Raw genomic sequence first — 16,734 nt, forward strand, 5'->3', positions numbered from 1 at the left:
ATGTAGTAATACAAATAAATGTGTTCTAAAAAGTTCCTGGTGATAATATAATGTATGATATATTTGATTTTCAGTACAACTGAAAGTTAAAGGGGGGGGGGGGCATAGCTGCCCTCATTAGGTGACCCTGGGAGAGAGCAATGTGATGCCGGTGGGTGTGTGGAGGACACTTAAATGTTTGGCCTGAAGCAGCGAGTGACTTGTCGCATGCACAGTGCGTAGGGAGGTCATTTAGAAGGGCATTCTTGCAGGTTGATTAGGCTACCATGGCTCATGCAGCCAAGCCTATAAAATGGAGGTGGTGGCAAAGGGGCGGGGAGGACGAGTCCAGGGTTGCTCATAGGGAGGCTTTTATTGGGCTGTCCTCTCCTGCTGCTCCATCAGCTTGGTTTGCGTGTGGCATGCTAACGCTATGCTTGTCTATTTTTTTTTTCTCTATGAATACCCCGCTTTTTTCTTTTTTTTTGCTGTGTACCCCCCACAGGTGCCCCCCCTCCTCCTCATTCAGAGCACATGCAAACACAAGGCTCTATTCGGAGCAGCTACTACAATGGCAGTGTACCAGTTGGAGGTGTAAACCTTGAAAAGATTAGACAGGTCTCTGGTAGCATTATTCGGGGGTGGGGGTCACCATACACAGTACATACGTTCCTTGGTTATCTGAACGCTTTTTAGGTTAGCTTCTGCTGGGTAACATTAAGATAAGCATACCTCAACCAGTATCAAAGTATGGTTAAGTAAAATACTCACCCTTAGAAGATGCCCGACACGATGGTTAGGCGAGCTTCTCCGGTCATTTTCATGCTAGTTGTTACACTTTCAGTTAAATTATATTTAGGTTAGCAATGTACTTGGTAACATCAGTACAGGGATATCTTAAAAACGGTCATAAAAGCAAAATAAAATAAAAATAATTAAATTTGGTAGTGGCTTGACATAATGGAGATTGTTGGTGAACATCTCCGTCATGCTTTTTTGCTAAGCAATATTAAGCAGATGTGGCAAAGCCAGGTCCAGGAAGTAAAAACGCTGCCAGTTTGGCTTTAGCCCCAGGTGCTAGCTAGCCAGCACCCTAGCTAGCTCCCATGGTGCTTGTTTACCTGCTAGGGAGCTAGCTAGCTAGCATCAGGGGCTATAGCCAAACTGTGGCAGGGTTTTTACTTTCTGGACCTGGATCTGCCACCTCTGATATTTAGGTTAACATTTGAATAGCAATAGGAAAGACATACCTATTAATAGAGGTGTTAAAAAAATTAATTAAGCAATATATTGCGATATTACAGTGTGCAATTCTCGAATCAATTCAAAATGCGGCCAAATCGATGTTTAAACATCAATTTTTGATGGGAATATTCAACAAAATGTATTACTTAGGTTTAGGGTTCACACTTTAAGCATGGAAGAATGTTATATTAATGGAACATAAAGTCTTAATATTTTATTTCAGTGCTGTTCAAACATGAAACAGACTGCAACCTGTTTGTTAAATACAGTGGCTCAGTTATAAGCCTGATGTTTCAGATAAATACATTTTCATACAAATCTTACAGAGTACATGTACAAGTTTACTGATGACTATTTTCTAAATTTGAGTAAAAAAATAAATAAAAATTGCAATAATCAATGTATAGGTTTGTATCGGGATGAATCGTGATACGGATCGAATCGCCAGGTACTATGCAATTACTTATTAAAATTAAAGTAAAATAAAATTACACAAACTTCCAAGACATCTGACGTGTTAATGGGTTGCCTTTCTGGTCATTTTAATATTAGTCATCCCCCATTATACTGTTTATGCTAGTATATAGATTATTTTAGATGCTTGGTAAAATGACATTATGTATTAATACAGTAAATAAATAGTATTTCTGTCTTTCATGGATGCATTAAGTTACATTTCCTGTTCTATTCTTATCATCACACTTTTTCTATTGTTGCCTTTGAGGTATCGAGTTAGTAAGACTTCATTAGGAGTTAGTAATATGTAAAAAATAAAATAAAATAAAAAATAGAAAGAAAGGAAAATAAAAAAGCTAATGGTCAATTCTGATTGGTATTTTTGAAAGTTTAATCATTGTGGGTAAAAAACTAAACAAAGAGGCGGTAATAAAAGGCTATCAACAAAAATGGCCCTGAAGGCCTCCATTAGGTAAATGAGGTCTTCAGGAGCGGTCAAGCTTCCTGAAGAGCAACTTTATGAGTGAGTGGGTGGGAGGGGCGGGGCTGGGCGGCGGAGAAGCACATTAGCTTAGTCCGAGTCTGTGTCGTGGCGTCGCCTGCGGCTTTGTGCGGCACCGCCAGGGGCCGTCTTGTGGCCCGAGGGGTTACGGGGGACAGGGGACCCCCCGTCGGAGGAGTCTGTGTCGTGGCGCTGCGGTCGATGATGGGGGCGTGGGGGTTGTCGCTGCTCCTTTGCCCCCTCTGCCCCCCTTGAATGGCTGTCATGGGGTCTGGCTCCACTCTGGCTGTGGTATGATGGATTAGGATGCTGGTGGTCCTTTCGGGGCCTGAAGAGCAATAGAGGGCAAATAATTGGACTGCGGCTTCGCATCCTTTTTGAAATCATGAGACTCACCATTACCATTAAGTGGAGGCAGATATTTTGTAACGATAAGTATCTCAGTCACCTGCACAGTGTTGTGTTCATCCCCATTAGCGTCATGTTCAGATTACTGCATTTTGTCTATAGTAGTACTTTTTTCCATCCACTTTCAATGCAGATACTGGTGAAGCTCAATGAAATAGATATAAATAAATCAATATAAATAAGAATTAGTGGAAGACAAGTTACTTTAGAGTGAAATATTTCATGATTTGTTTTTCATTATAATTACACCTTATAGGTAACAAAAACCTCAAATGTAAATGTCCAGACATTAGAATATTAAATAAGAAGCCATCAAAATGATTTTGCAGATGAATCAAGAAATTAGGGACAAATTGCTCTTTGACTGACTCTGTACTATAAGTTCCACTTCTTTAACATTACTGAAATAAATGAACTTTTCAACAATATTCTAGTATATTGAAACGGTGTGCTATTTTAATCATGCATTGTTAAAAAAAAAATATATATATACTTTTGTTGTTCTTTAATAAATTGGTGTGTTTTTTTTTAAAGAACTGGATACATTTGATATATTTGCTGTATTTTTAAATGAAAGGCCCCATGTTAATTTGTAAATTCTTAATATTGAATGTCTATCCCCTCTGCGTTTGAGTAAAACCTTTTCTTTTTTTGATTGCCTGTGGTTTATTGGAGCGCGTCAAGCTCAACTTTCCATACTTGTAAACAGCCAAGTTTGAGATCAAGTGAATGAGGTTTTAGCGCCCTCTAGTGAAACTTTTTCTTAATATCCCAAATGCATCTGAACTTAAGCTTGGTTAAAACATACCCGGTAGGTCGGTACAGTACATGCAATCTATGAACATGATTTAATAATCAACAGTTGTGCACCCGGTGCCCTAAAACAGGCTCGCTGGTAAACCAACCTCTTTCTGTCATCATCTGAATCCGACGAGGGTGAGTCACTTCTCTGCCTCTTCTTTTTCTTCTTCTTCTTCTTCTCCTTTTTGCTCTTCTTCTCTTTCTTTTTCTTCTTGCTCTCTTGACTAAAAAGATGAAAAAAAAAAAAGCAGTGTGGGAATGCAAAACACACGTTTCCAGCCAAACTGATGGAACGCTACATTATGCACAGGTGCACATTTTACAATACAATGCGATCCAACATAACACCTGCATTTAAAATTTGGCCTTTTACAAGATAACGCTCAACACCAGAAACAAATGTTTATTATTGTCATTGCAGTTTACATTGTACTGATAATCCACAATGATGATAATTACTGTGAATATTGTTTTTTATAACAAGCACTTTTTTGATACAGCCCGTATTGTACTGATCCTGTTAGATTAAGCAAGTGTAAAAACGAATGCCTACTCACCGTTGCTCTACCTCTTCTTTTTCTGCACTCTCTGATGACTTCGCTGTTGAGGTGTCTGGACGATTTGCAGTCTTGTGGTGCTGAAAGTACCGTGAAGTAAATTGCTTCATTTTGCTTATGTTCCATCAAGCCGTAGATGACAAAACCTCACACATAAACAGCCACCTTTTAATGTAGAAATGTATATTGTGGAACCAGTTTCAAAATTCAAAGTCATCGTGTGCTTGATCAAGATCACAGAACTGCAACGGACTTACTGCTCAGTACAATTACGTCACTTACATGATACACCAATTCATTTTACCAAGCAGATATACTTACTGGTAAATGTGTATAGAGTGCACAATCCTTAGTTCCAATTCCAATAATAATTTCCTCTCTTATTATTTGTCTGTCAGGATGGGTCATTAACATTTCTTTGTACTTTTATTATAGTGGTTAATTGAGTGGTTAAGTCTTCAGAAGTATGGTGGTTAGGAATGTTTGTTACTTAAAAGTTTTGACTGTACAGTAAAAAAAGAAGAAGAAAAGGTTTTAAGACAATTTGTTTCTTTTATGTTATTTGGAAACAAGTGTTTTGAAATGAGAATAACTTGGAAGCCAACCAGCATCACAGATTGTGCTCAGTTTTGGAGCGTTTCACTGCAAATCAAAAATATGTGAGTGCTTGTGTGTTGGCTTTACTGTAAAAACTGGCAGGCCCATTTTAACAGCCTCCTTTTCCTTTTGAGAGAGGACCATTTTCCGTGAGCCGGCACTGCAAATAGAAACATAAACAAACTTGTTAGTAATCAGACTTGAGAGAAGAAGAAGACAGCTCTTGTCTGCGATAAGATGCTTGTTGAGATTGAATGTCAAGGGGAACATTGCTAATAGGACGCAAATACATCTGGTAAGTGGCGAGAGTGTTGTATTTTTTCAGTACACTACTAAGTGATAAACAAAATGGGAACAACTTGCTTAATTAGAATAAAAAAAAATACTGTACTACATTTACAAAACAGCCTTGAAATTATTTTCATGCAAAGAAGACAACAACAAAAAATCACCTGGAGCTTCCCAATCCTGAGAGCCTATCCACATTCTTTTCTTCACCATCATCATCTTCTCTTCTACAAATATCTGCCAAGTCCTGTGAGAATGTCAGCCATTTGTGTTTATGGATTGATAATGAAAGAAAACATGGTGGAATACAGTACCTCTTTGGTCAGTCCAGTGGGTTGTCTCTTTATAACCTTGTGACCTCTACATTGACATGGACAAATTAGTTAAACATTACTTTTAGACATTGTATATACTTTTTTTATTTTAACAATTACGGTCGGCTTTTCTGGGTGGCACACTTACAAGGCAGCCATCAATGCGTCGTGTTCTGCAGCTTTCACCGCAGCAAGCTCCTCCTCCTTGGTCCGGGTGCGTCCACTTTTGTCTTTAGCGTACCACGTCAGATCTTTGCCTTTTTGCCATCGGCCCACTGGAGCCATGAGAGAATTTCCTGCAACACAAGAATACGGAAAACCGTTTTTACCCATAAGAAATACAGTGTCCTCATTTCCATTGCTTCAGTGGCAATCTAATTCAAATTTATGCATAAGTCGGAACACACTGTTGTCCATCACGAACCTTAGTTGTAATAATTACATTAACATCTAATATGTAGAGCAGTGATTTCCAACTAGTCTGCCATGAGAGCTCATCACAGGTGTCTAAAAATCTAAAACATATATATTTATTAACAATACATTATCTGTCTATCTAGATATGTTAGCAAATTGCAATGCATAGTAACGGGCAGAGCAATTAAATGCTCTTCCATCAGATGGGAGAAACTTTTCTGCTATTCACGCAACAGAATAACGCTCGACTTTCAGCGAGGATATCAGATTGTGTTCAATTAAACAAGCACACATTTTACAGTACTAAGTACGCCATTTTGTGAATGAAATGAGACGAGATCATCATTTCGGTATTCATACTTTTTGTGACTGTTAAGTTGTTTGACGTGAGATTTTTCTGATGCAAAACAGGTGCCTATTGCCTCAATAAAGGTTAGGAAACATTGATGTACATAACACCTTGAGTACAGAGGAAAAAGGACACCGACACTTATTTCTGCACATTTAATAAATACATTTTATTTTTTAAACGTTATGGTGGGTTTGATTCAAACTTGACAGCTCTTAACCACATTATCTTCGAGCCACCTGGCAACTTTTAAACATAACCCAATAGCTTGACAAAATTAAGATATACAGTAATCCAAAAATAGTGGCAATTCAAATTGTTTAAATGAATGTTGTATATCGCAAACGCAGGGGCCTTCCACGGAGGCTGCATGTTGACATAGTTGAAGGGGGGCTCAAATAGCGGAGTGACAACGTGGATCGAATCGGGGGGTGCAATGAATTGGACTTTAGCAGCACATAAGACTGGAAAAACATAAGTAACTATCAATCAAGAATCAAGAATCTGTGCGATGAAGGACACCGCAGTGGAAGGTAAGGAAATGCAGCACGTAGCGTCAGGACGCCACGTTAGCGTGTTATTTATCGTATTAGCTATTGTTTGTCTGATTGTGGTGGCTAGCTAAGACACGCTTGCAGTTAGCATCGCTTTGCACGGTACACACTTACCCAGATAATTCTCTCGGTGTTTGTCCACCTTGACATCATCCCAGTTGAACTGATCCTGGCCTCCTCGAACACCCCCAGCTCTCGAAGAACCGAACATGTTGGTATTTTTGGGCGTCTATTAATTGTAGCTAGTTAGCTTTAGCCATGCACGATCGCGGCCTCCGTTGTTCTAACATCCGGGGACTTTCGCCCGACTACTTCCCCTGGGTTTGCTGTGCGACTTTCTCCCCAGTGGGATTTTAATAGCCTGTATAGTTAAAAATAATAATATATATATATATATTTATGTATAGTAAAACATGAACGTTTAAATAAGAAATGAACACCGCGTTAACGTTTATGAATGCTAAAGACTCCTGACGTCACCTGACCGCCTCGCTATTGACTGAGTTTTCTCAATACGTAGCAGGACTTTCAGTCACAATTAAAAAAGTTTAACGATAAACGATAGAAATGATTAAAATATGCCAGTGGTTTTGTTGTTTTAGTGCAAACGTGCGCATCCCGTCGCTCACGCTCTTTGTTTACTGGCTTGGTCGCGTAGTGATGACGCAGGGTGTACGACACCAACGCAGAAAGTCTCTCGGAGCGAAGGAGCCCAGCCTGAGCCCGAGGACGAGCACAATCCCTCCGGGACGTCCTCATAAAGAGGTGACGTCCAAGTAACCGCTAATGTATATGAGATATTTCGCCAGGCTTTACTCAGGTAGGAAGAACAAAGATGTTCATTTTTTTTCATGTTTATGCGGTTATCAGCAGTGTGGCAGCGGCTTCAATCGAGATGCTGCACGCTAATGTTTTTTTTTTTTTTTTTTTTGGCTGTAAAGACTCGTTTTATAATCACTTGGGGGATCACTCCGGTTGTTTTTCTTCATATTGCATGTTATTCAGAAGTTACATTTCAACATCGATGTATTACTCCTTTCGATGAGTGCAATTTAGTTGTCAGTTGATACTTTAAACGTTTTTATGGCGTATGAAATGAGTCACTACAATCGAGGAAAAACATGCATTGGGTAAGGGTGGCAGTTTTAAATGCTTTGCAACCGATTGGTCGGCTTCATGTAATATGGTTGTAACAATACATTTACACATTTTGTTTGTCTTGACCAGGGATGTTAAAATTACTATTACTTCGTGTATACAATGCATGTATGCATGTTTACAGTGGACAGTAAAGGACTGTTCCTGGCCGCCCATTGCCAATAAATCTCACATGATTTGCTTCCAATGAGAGTCAGCCGGAGTTGATAAAGTCAAATATCTAATTTCCTGTCACGCTGCACAAGGTCAGTGCTGGATTATGGGTCTGTCTGAGACTGTGGTGTAGTAATGCATATTTACTTTAAAGATCTTACATCGAGTCTGTAACATTTTCAAATCAACAAATGACAAACACCTGAGCTAGTCACTTGTAATGCAATTTTAAGAATATTATTGTAGTCAGTGCCCTATTCCAAATGTAATGCCTATTTCTGATTTCACATTGTGCATACAGTAAATAACACCATACACCAAGTGTCACCACTGGGCAGTGACCTAACAAAAATAAACAATAGAGTAAGAGTAGAATTTACATGTAGTGAGTGATACAAGCATACTAAGTTATTTAGCGTATAGTTGGCTGGGGGTCATTCTTAAAATTACAGTAACCTTAGCATTACTCCACAGGCCACCATCTGCAATTATTTAGCTTTATTGATAATGATCACACTTCTAATGTATATTTACCCCATGTTTTGTTGTCTATGCTTTTGCTTTAGGTTAGATTTTCAGTGTGTGTGTGTGTTTATGTTTGTGTTGTTTGGGCAGAAGCAGGTGTGTGTGCGTCACAAATTAGTGTGTTTCGATAATGTCAGGCTCGTAATGATAGAGTATATCAAATCGGTTCATTTTACTTTTTAAATGAGTTTCTAAAACGAAAAAAAAATCACAGTCCTTAAATTTAGCATTTGTCCAATGGAATCGTGTCAATCCAGATGACAAGAAAAATAAAGTTGTTATTAATTTTGTTGAGTACTATCGATCCGGTGGTTTGCATTTAAACAAACAATAATGATGAAAGGACCCTCTCATGGTATTAATAGCAGACCTGACAAAGAAAAGGGCGATTGGTGTGTGGGTTTAGGACTATTTAAAAACCTCTTTGGCTGCATATGTGGTGACTAAATATATACACAGGGATCAACAATGTGAGAGGAAAAAAAGAAGTCCACTGGCCCTTTAAGGGAAGAGACAATGGAGAAGAGGACTTCTTGTCATTTGCACCTGCAAACACAACCCGGGCCCCATTGGGATTGCTTGGACACGAGCAGGCTGTTAAATGCAGCTTTTTTTCTCTTTTTGCTGAATTGTTGTGCGTTTAGGTATTTTTGGCATGTACGCTCTCATGTTGCCGACCTTCTCTTGGCACTAATCGAAGCCCTGTCTGATATTTGATGTAAGTACTGTGACTTTTTCAGCATCCTGCATCCTTTTTATTGCACACAGTGGTTTAAAACCTCAGCAATAATCACATCTCACTTCCTGATTGCTCTGGTTACATTATCTCCACATATTCATGTTGAAGTGCATTACCGGGGCTGGTATGTAAATATAGTCCTACCCTGACTGTACGGTTCTGCACACTTGACTTCTCTTCATGCTCGGAGCTGTGAGCACTCAGGCAAGGCAGGGAGGTAATGAAGCTTTTTAATGAGTCAGACACGGCCGATGGTAAATGGAGTGCATTGTAAGTTAGCCTAGGTAAGGTTGTGAATATCGCAGGTGTGTCCTTTACTGCTTCCACAAGCGGAAAATGCCTCTGTCATTAAGGAAGAGTAATTACTACTCAAGGGAGCCATGTTGATTGCCTGTGGCGTTGTTTTTGGTCAAACTCATGACTCAGCCTCTACAATTCCTGTGTGTAACCCGTTTACCAAGCCTTCTTTCTCTTCTGTCTTTTTTTATTTATTTATTTTTATAGCTATGGCTGGACCCAGGCCTGTGGTGCTGACCGGCCCATCCGGGGCGGGTAAAAGCACTCTGCTCAAGCAGCTCATGAAAGAATACAGGGGTGTCTTCGGCTTCAGTGTCTCACGTAAGCTTTATTTGTGTGTGTTTTTTTTTTTTTTTTTTAGATTAATGTGAGCTAAGAACTTTTTTTTACTAAAGGTGTACCAAAAAAAAATCGATTTTCATAAGAATCACAATTCTCATTTAGTATGATTCAGAATCGATTTTAAATGTCCCAAAATAGATTTTATTTATATTATTTTATACTGTCTTGCCTTTGTCTGTGTGTGGCTTTATTTGGAGCGCTGTTCATGTTGTACCCAGTTTGGCCACTGGGGGGCAGTGTGGTTCCACGCGGTCTGATACACTGTTAAGTTGTAGCCACATTAGAGAGTAGAAGGAAAAAGTCACGATCAAGTTATTCTAATAAAAGTTTTAGCCGTAGCCGTTCTTTTGAGTGATTAAAGTGCCGCGAGTAGCGCGCTAATTAGCATTAGCGAGTCGGACTGGAGTAGATTCTATAGATTGAAGCAAAACTCATCGTCAATCAAATCATTTTGAATCAAAAATCTTTTTAATCGAAAATCTATTCTGAATCGAATCGCAGGCCCAAAAATCGGAATGGAACCGAATCGTGAGACATTCAAAGATTCCCACCCCTATTTTTTACTATTAAAAAAGCTATAAAGTCTAAAATAACTCCTTATGTAAGTGTTCATTTTCTCGGTGTATTGATGGTGCCGATCCATAATTATAACACAGTTGTGGTTCCTTTGTCAGATACAACAAGAGACCCACGACCTGGAGAGGAGAATGGCAAAGGTACATCCTCATTTTTTCTTTGGTATGCATGACATCATCATCACGTAACCTCGCTGTCCTGTCTTCCAGATTACCATTACGTCACACGGGAAGCCATGAAGGCGGCCATCAATAATGGCGAATTCATCGAGAGCGCAGAGTTTTCCGGGAACATGTACGGGACGAGCAGGGCCGCCGTGCAGGCCGTCAAGGCGCGCAACCTCATCTGCATACTCGACATCGACATGCAAGGGGTGAAGAATATCAAGAAGACCGACCTCAATCCCATTTACATCTCCATCCAGCCTCCATCTTTGGATGTGCTGGTGAGAAAAAAAAGCCTATGTGCAGCGGCTCCTCGGTTTAGGACTGATTTATTTTCCTATGGGCGGCAACACACATTGACTTAGTATGTAAATTGGATCGCATTGTAGTCACTAGACCACGCTAATGTGTAGGAAAGTTTAAAATAAATAAATAAATAAATAAATAAAATGTTTGACTTTCAGCTTAGTTAGAGGTTACCACAGCGAGTAATACGCAATATGGTTGGCACAGTTTTTATGTCCGTCCTGATGCAACCCAGCCACTAAGCATGAAAGATCTTGCTGAGGATACATCAAATAATTAAATAAAAAAACAACAACTCTTATTTAACAATAAACCTGTCCATGTCATGCTTTTTATATACTTTCAGGAAGCCCGTCTAAGAGACAGAAAAACAGAGTCAGAAGAGAGCCTGCAGAGGCGCTTGCACGCCGCCAGGGTCGACATTGAGTTAAGTAAGTACCAAGACTGACCTGTGAGAGGCAGCATGGTGCCACAGGGTGTCCACACAGCCAGAAAATACAAAGAAGAAAGCGTAGCAGCAGTAGTAGTAGTAGTAGTAGTTGAAGTTGGAGAAGAAAGAATAGAAGAAGCTGCAGTTAGGCTGCGTTCGCAATTATTCACGCATTCCCTACTCCCAAATCACTATGCAGCACTTTTTTATTTATTTTATTTAGTGGATTATATATTGTACAGCACTCATTAGCCATGTAAATACATTTCTAGCATGAGCACGCGAATAATGACACCATTGCTGTAGCGTAATTACAACATGCATCATCAACAAGTGAACCTTCCGGAATACACCGTATAAATAAAGTAATAACATTATAGTGTTTTAAGACGAGTGACTTTGTTGTATGTTGGTGAAAACAGAAACACTCAAGTTCATTCTGGTTATTGGTATGTGTGTGTACCCCGCTGAAGATCCGAACCACCAGAACCAAACACAACGTAAGCGTATTTGTTTTTCAGGTAAAGAACCCAACATGTTTGACGTCATCATCATCAACGACAACTTGGAAGACGCTTATGGGCACTTAAGAGATGCGCTTCTTGAGGTTAGTTTAAATTAAATTTATGGTTTGACAGTCATGGTGTCCTACTCAACACTGTTTCCACGTCACGCCATTAACATGCAAGCAAACTCATGAACATAGCGGTTTAGTTTTCGGTTGTCAAGCAAGTGTAAAGTTAAAAGTGATTAATATAGCATTGAAGATAAAGATGGTATTGTCACGTTATTAGATGGCAGGAGGAACAAATACAACAACTTATTAAAAATATATTTATGTATTTCTATGCCTAACTTGGTTTTACAGTACAAACCAAAAAGTGCCGCACGATCATTATTTTGACTGGTAGCGCTAGCAAGTTAAAAAGCTAAATGTTTGTAACACAACCTGAACACCTCTTGTATGTTACTCTTAATCACATTTTAATGCCTCTAATCAAGTTTTAGTATTCATCTTAAATCTTACATTTAATTAATCTAACTTGTGCGTGGATTTCATTTTAGCGTGAAAGCTACATTTGATCAATCATGAACTTTTTGTAAATGGGTTGCATTTTAGCTTGGATGCTACATTAAATAAAGGGGCAACTACTATAATTATATTTTATTTAAGCTTGGATGCTACATTGATTTAATTAACTACAACAGATATGTGAATCTTTTAACCACTGTAAGAAAGTTTCATCTTTTATGTCACAGATATAACCACACTTAAATCTTGCTCCGAAATTTTAAAATCACAGTCAAGACATGTATTGAACTCCTTTGAAATGATCGGATTACCTTTTTTTCCCCCCTTCCCTTAGGAAATCAACATGGTCAAGAAAATCAACATGTCTTCATAGGAGACGGGGCATAACATAACACCATTCACTCCTTACTTAAACCATAGACCTCGTTGTGAACATTCCATCCAAAAAAGGTGGTCTGGAAAAGCTCCCCGAGTATATTTGTCCAAATATATAGGTTTACATGTGTGTTTAGACATAGTGGAACATGTTTTGTTTTTTTTATGACAAGAAAAATGTTTCCTTTTTTTTTCATACTATTTACATTTGTATTCTAAAAGCTTTGCTATGTGTTTTATTGTTAACTTGCAAGACGACTGGCACCGTATGCAGTCATCAACAGTTTTTCTCCGCCCCAGACTTAACTGAACTCATTCCGTCATGTTGACCAACTGGTCTGTCAAGCTCACATATTTGGCCATTTGTCTCGTGCCGTTTTGTTTTGTGTGGTTAATCTGTATGAAACCTTGTGATTACACCTACAGTGATGGTAAAAAAAAAACCCAACAACATCCATTTCAATGAATTCAAGAGAGCACGAGAGTCAACTGAAATATGTCATATGTATTCCATTTCATGTTTGTTTGTTTTTCTACACTTTGTGCTAATAAATTGTTGCTGCTGTATTAGGACTAAGTCCCATGTCATAGGCAATACAGTAATGTATAAAGTATAAAGTAACAAAGGCCTGGTGATCATGAAAGGTGTTTTTTTGGTTTTTGTACGTGTGTGTTTTTGGGGGCACACAATTACGTGTCTTCAACAGAACCGCTACAATAAAACCTGCATTTGAATTGATTTATGTAGTGATTGTGATTCTAACAAAAAGGAAATGTCATGTTTACTCTACGCCTCTTCGAATCATTATAATTGGGGAGCTGAATATGCCTGAAAAGACACCAGTATTTTATGTGTGTATCCTGGTGAGAACATATGTATTTTTAAAGAGACAGTGTGCAGAAATCTTTGCCAGCTAGTGGTGAACTAATAGAATGCAACAACCTACGTTCAAAGTGCATTTTGAAGCACGCACACTACGTTGTACGTTGATGTGATAGAATATATATTTTTGTGTACCATTGAAATTATGTGGAGTTTTTTTCTGTCAGTAAGTGCTGCTGTATTGGCTATCAACCGAATTATAATGGCCATCAGCAATTCTAACTAATTAATGTTTGTGAACATCCGTGTGAAATAACAACAGGAGCAATTTGTATATCTTTTACAAACATTGAAACATTTTTTTTTTAATATTCAGATTTGAACACATTTGAAAGCAAACATGTTTTTCCATTCAAAAACCACATTTAAAGTACAAGCAATTACAATCATTTGAGAGTGTTATGATACTGAACTACACAAAACCCGAATCCTTAATTAAAGAGGACTTTAATCCAATTGAAATACTCACAGTGCTTTGGAAAAGCAACATGCAGTCAATCATTTAAATAAACTGAAAACGACCTTGAGCTCATGTTCGCGACTCGGGAGATGGCTATTGCACTATAAATGTAGTAACATGATAAATAACTCACACAAAGGACTCAACTCGATAGAATATCTAGTCGTCTCTACCTAAAACGATTCTTAACTTGTTGAACTTTTAAAATCACAACTATTGTAATACTGTACTTCCTTTTTAAATCAACACAAAGCAACACATCTTGAATTAAAGCTAAATCTAAATGCTATATGACGATGTATGTGTAAGTGTATAATGCTAACGTCAATTACAATTTTGTGTTTCTGAGTAAAGGTTCCTGTTTTTCTTTGAAGTCATCGACAGTGTAGTGGTTCACTTGCTTTGAATTCCACGCAGTGTTCATTTCCCACTCAGTGACGTTGTGAACGTACGCATCAATGGTTGTCTGACCAGTCTAGCGTGCCTGCCTTCGTCTACTGTCAGTAGTAATTGATTTCATGGGATGAAATCTTTATGAATGTTCAGAACTCCTGTTTTCCAGTTTTGTATTTAACAGAACAATTTTGCACAGAGGAGGTCACGTATAGTACTCTTACCACGGGTGTAGTCCTCTCTATATTGTTAAAGTTACTTCAACAAATATCAGATCATCAATTAAAAGAAGCTCTGATGTTAAATTGTTTCTCATTCCGCTCGGTTCTAGCGATCGTTTTTTTCAGAAACAAAACAGGTTTCTGGTCCACAGTTTGGTTTGAGTAAATCGAAGGCGACGATCACTGAGTTTGACTGTGGTGATGCCCCAATATAGGATCGTGTGAACACGTGATATCTTCCAACTGGAATGGTTTGTTAAAAGCTGAAAATAGACTGAAAGTTAGGATAGGACTCAAACCGATGCCGTTTAAGACTAAGGAGGGTTGAATTCAAAACTACTGGTTCTGGTGTTGTTTATCGCTAATTTGAAGGGTGACCGGGTTTCCCACGGATGTATAACCGTACGTCTGAGTTGATATTTTGGTTTTAAAGCTTCGCTGCCCTCCTTCCACCCTCTGCACCTCGGAGCAATAAGAAGGCTTCACCTCCAGCTTTGCGTGGCTCACTTGAATGGGGACTCGTCTCTCCTGGGAACCGCCTCCTTGCGGTGCGTTAGATGAGAAAAGACTGCCGGGTAGCTGCTCCCTTAAGCGAGAGAAAAATCCACTCCTCTGCCTAGAGGCCGCGACGGGGCGTCCCACGTTGAGGAGCACCGGTTGTCCCACGGTGGACCCGCCAACCTCCCTCTGGAGCACGGAGATCTCGCAGGGCTTCTCGGCAGGAATGTGACTGGTCGAACCGAAAGATTCTCCTTCCTCTGGGACGTAATCCTCCAAGTCCTCCAGCGCTAGAACACGACCGCCACGTGTTAGCGTCTTAGCTTCCTGCTTTCCGCAAAGGTCTTCATCATCATCACCGGGTTCAAAGATAATAACTTGTGCATCTTCCTCCAGGTCTTCACATGCCTCCCCAGCTGAGGTAAGAACAGACGAGAGCTCGTGGGGATCTCCTGACCCAGAGGGAGCCTCCTCGTCCTCCCAGGACAGCGTCTGGCCACTGGCGCTGCCTCCCAGCTCCACCAGATTGTTGTTGGAATTGTTTGCATTTGGGTTTTCCAGGGGCGATCTTTTGGGTCTGGATGGAGTGGTGGAGCGGTCCGAGATGGCCGGCGACACACCCCTCCTCCTGGACAGCCTGGGAGACTTATTGACCTTGTACTCGATCACCTCCTCCACCTCAACCCATTTGGGCTTGCTCTCCGCGACACCACTGGCGCCCTCTGCACCCTCAGCCTCTGTGACATAGAAGGTTGGCACTGCGCTTTTCCTGGGGCCGACCATCCTCCTGGTCTTGGTGGTGGCGGTCTCTGAGGTGGTGATCTCTGAGCGGTGGGCTCCAGTGATGGTCATGCCAGGTGACTTGTGCCTCCTCATTCTTGGGTTCTTCACCACTGTGGTAATGGTCTCCTCGCTGTTAATAAACCACCAGCGTTGAGATTGTTATACAAGAGGACGCCGCACTGGTTCGCATGCAGTTTCCACACAGACGGTCCAAGCGTGGGAGGGATGGTGGAAGCAAAATGTGACTTAATTGCTGTTTAAAATGGGAACGAAGCCAAGTAAGAAGCAAGCCGCAGTAGGACAGTCAGTCATTTATTTAGTGTCATGAGGTGCAGCAAAAGTTAGTGGTTAAATTTGCATCTCAGTGAGAACAGCGCATCATTTAGTCAGCGATGTGGAGGAATTGTTAGCACTTAAGCTTTACATGCCGCAGATTTGAGTTGCAGTCAAATTTAAGTCCACACTACAAGCTTAACGAGAACAAACACACAGTGGAACCTCTCAATGTTGCACACATTTCTGGAAAACGTTTAAGGGTTCAAACAACTGTCATGCAGTGTAAAAAAAAAGAGGAGAGTAATATTTACTTGAAAAAAACCTAGTAAAAATGTCACTCAGAAATTCAAAGTACATTTTACAAGGAGAGTTTTGAGTACATTTGATCAGTTTATTAAAAAAAAAAAAAAGCTCAAGGGTTGAGGAATGAACCCACAACCTTCGGCTGGGAAGACAGCCCCTTCTACCACCTGAGCCATGCCGCTCCCGCTGTGTGTTAGTGTATTCATGGTGTCAGGTGGAATCCTCCAAGAGACCTGTTTAGTTCAGAGTGGCATGGCTCAGGTGGTAGAGTGGCTGTCACTCTCCTTGTAAAATTTACGTAGAATTTCTGAGTGAAAAAACTTTATTATAGTGAGCATCAAAGCATTCAGCG

General features: G+C 39.9%; 3 protein-coding genes across 3 annotated transcripts in view; 1 reads left to right on the forward strand and 2 right to left on the reverse strand.

Annotated features, from left to right (window-relative positions):
* Positions 1–1,423: 1,423 nt before the first annotated feature.
* On the reverse strand, positions 1,424–7,142 carry c1h1orf35 (chromosome 1 C1orf35 homolog). Its single transcript, XM_086082510.1, has 8 exons — positions 6,582–7,142; positions 5,296–5,443; positions 5,148–5,193; positions 4,998–5,080; positions 4,633–4,705; positions 3,949–4,028; positions 3,496–3,615; positions 1,424–2,510 (listed from the first exon to the last, which is right to left on the reverse strand). The coding sequence occupies exons 1-8, from the start codon at positions 6,676–6,678 to the stop codon at positions 2,252–2,254; spliced, it is 906 nt and encodes a 301-aa protein (XP_085938636.1). The 5' UTR covers positions 6,679–7,142; the 3' UTR covers positions 1,424–2,251.
* Positions 7,119–13,304, forward strand: LOC147181199 (guanylate kinase-like). Its single transcript, XM_086082535.1, has 7 exons — positions 7,119–7,287; positions 9,547–9,660; positions 10,356–10,397; positions 10,467–10,702; positions 11,074–11,158; positions 11,679–11,764; positions 12,525–13,304. Exons 1-7 carry the CDS (start codon positions 7,254–7,256, stop codon positions 12,561–12,563), a joined length of 636 nt encoding a protein of 211 aa, XP_085938661.1. The 5' UTR covers positions 7,119–7,253; the 3' UTR covers positions 12,564–13,304.
* Positions 13,305–13,726: 422 nt separating this feature from the next.
* Positions 13,727–16,734, reverse strand: part of obscnb (obscurin, cytoskeletal calmodulin and titin-interacting RhoGEF b) — a 78,648-nt gene continuing 75,640 nt past the window's right edge. The window contains exon 84 of the mRNA XM_086082546.1: positions 13,727–15,933. Within this exon, the coding sequence (XP_085938672.1) occupies positions 14,859–15,933 (1,075 nt within the window). The 3' untranslated portion in view covers positions 13,727–14,858. The remainder of the gene's footprint in view (positions 15,934–16,734) is intronic.

The sequence above is a fragment of the Leptonotus elevatus genome, chromosome 1 (assembly GCF_054856555.1).
Source record: "Leptonotus elevatus isolate MCC_2025b chromosome 1, RoL_Lele_1.0, whole genome shotgun sequence".
Classification (NCBI taxonomy): domain Eukaryota; kingdom Metazoa; phylum Chordata; class Actinopteri; order Syngnathiformes; family Syngnathidae; genus Leptonotus; species Leptonotus elevatus.

What these genes read in the sequence shown, in the direction of transcription:
- c1h1orf35 (XM_086082510.1), bottom strand. Translation starts at nt 6,678, where the DNA reads ATGTTCGGTTCTTCGAGAGCTGGGGGTGTTCGAGGAGGCCAGGATCAG. An exon ending in CCACTGGACTGACCAAAGAG is followed by an intron (nt 5,081 to 5,147) that starts GTACTGTATTCC and finishes ACATTCTCACAG; the next exon opens with GACTTGGCAGATATTTGTAG. An exon ending in AAAGAAGAGGTAGAGCAACG is followed by an intron (nt 3,616 to 3,948) that starts GTGAGTAGGCAT and finishes TCATCTTTTTAG; the next exon opens with TCAAGAGAGCAAGAAGAAAA.
- LOC147181199 (XM_086082535.1), top strand. Translation starts at nt 7,254, where the DNA reads ATGTATATGAGATATTTCGCCAGGCTTTACTCAG. An exon ending in CAGGGTCGACATTGAGTTAA is followed by an intron (nt 11,159 to 11,678) that starts GTAAGTACCAAG and finishes TTTGTTTTTCAG; the next exon opens with GTAAAGAACCCAACATGTTT. An exon ending in TAAGAGATGCGCTTCTTGAG is followed by an intron (nt 11,765 to 12,524) that starts GTTAGTTTAAAT and finishes CCCTTCCCTTAG; the next exon opens with GAAATCAACATGGTCAAGAA.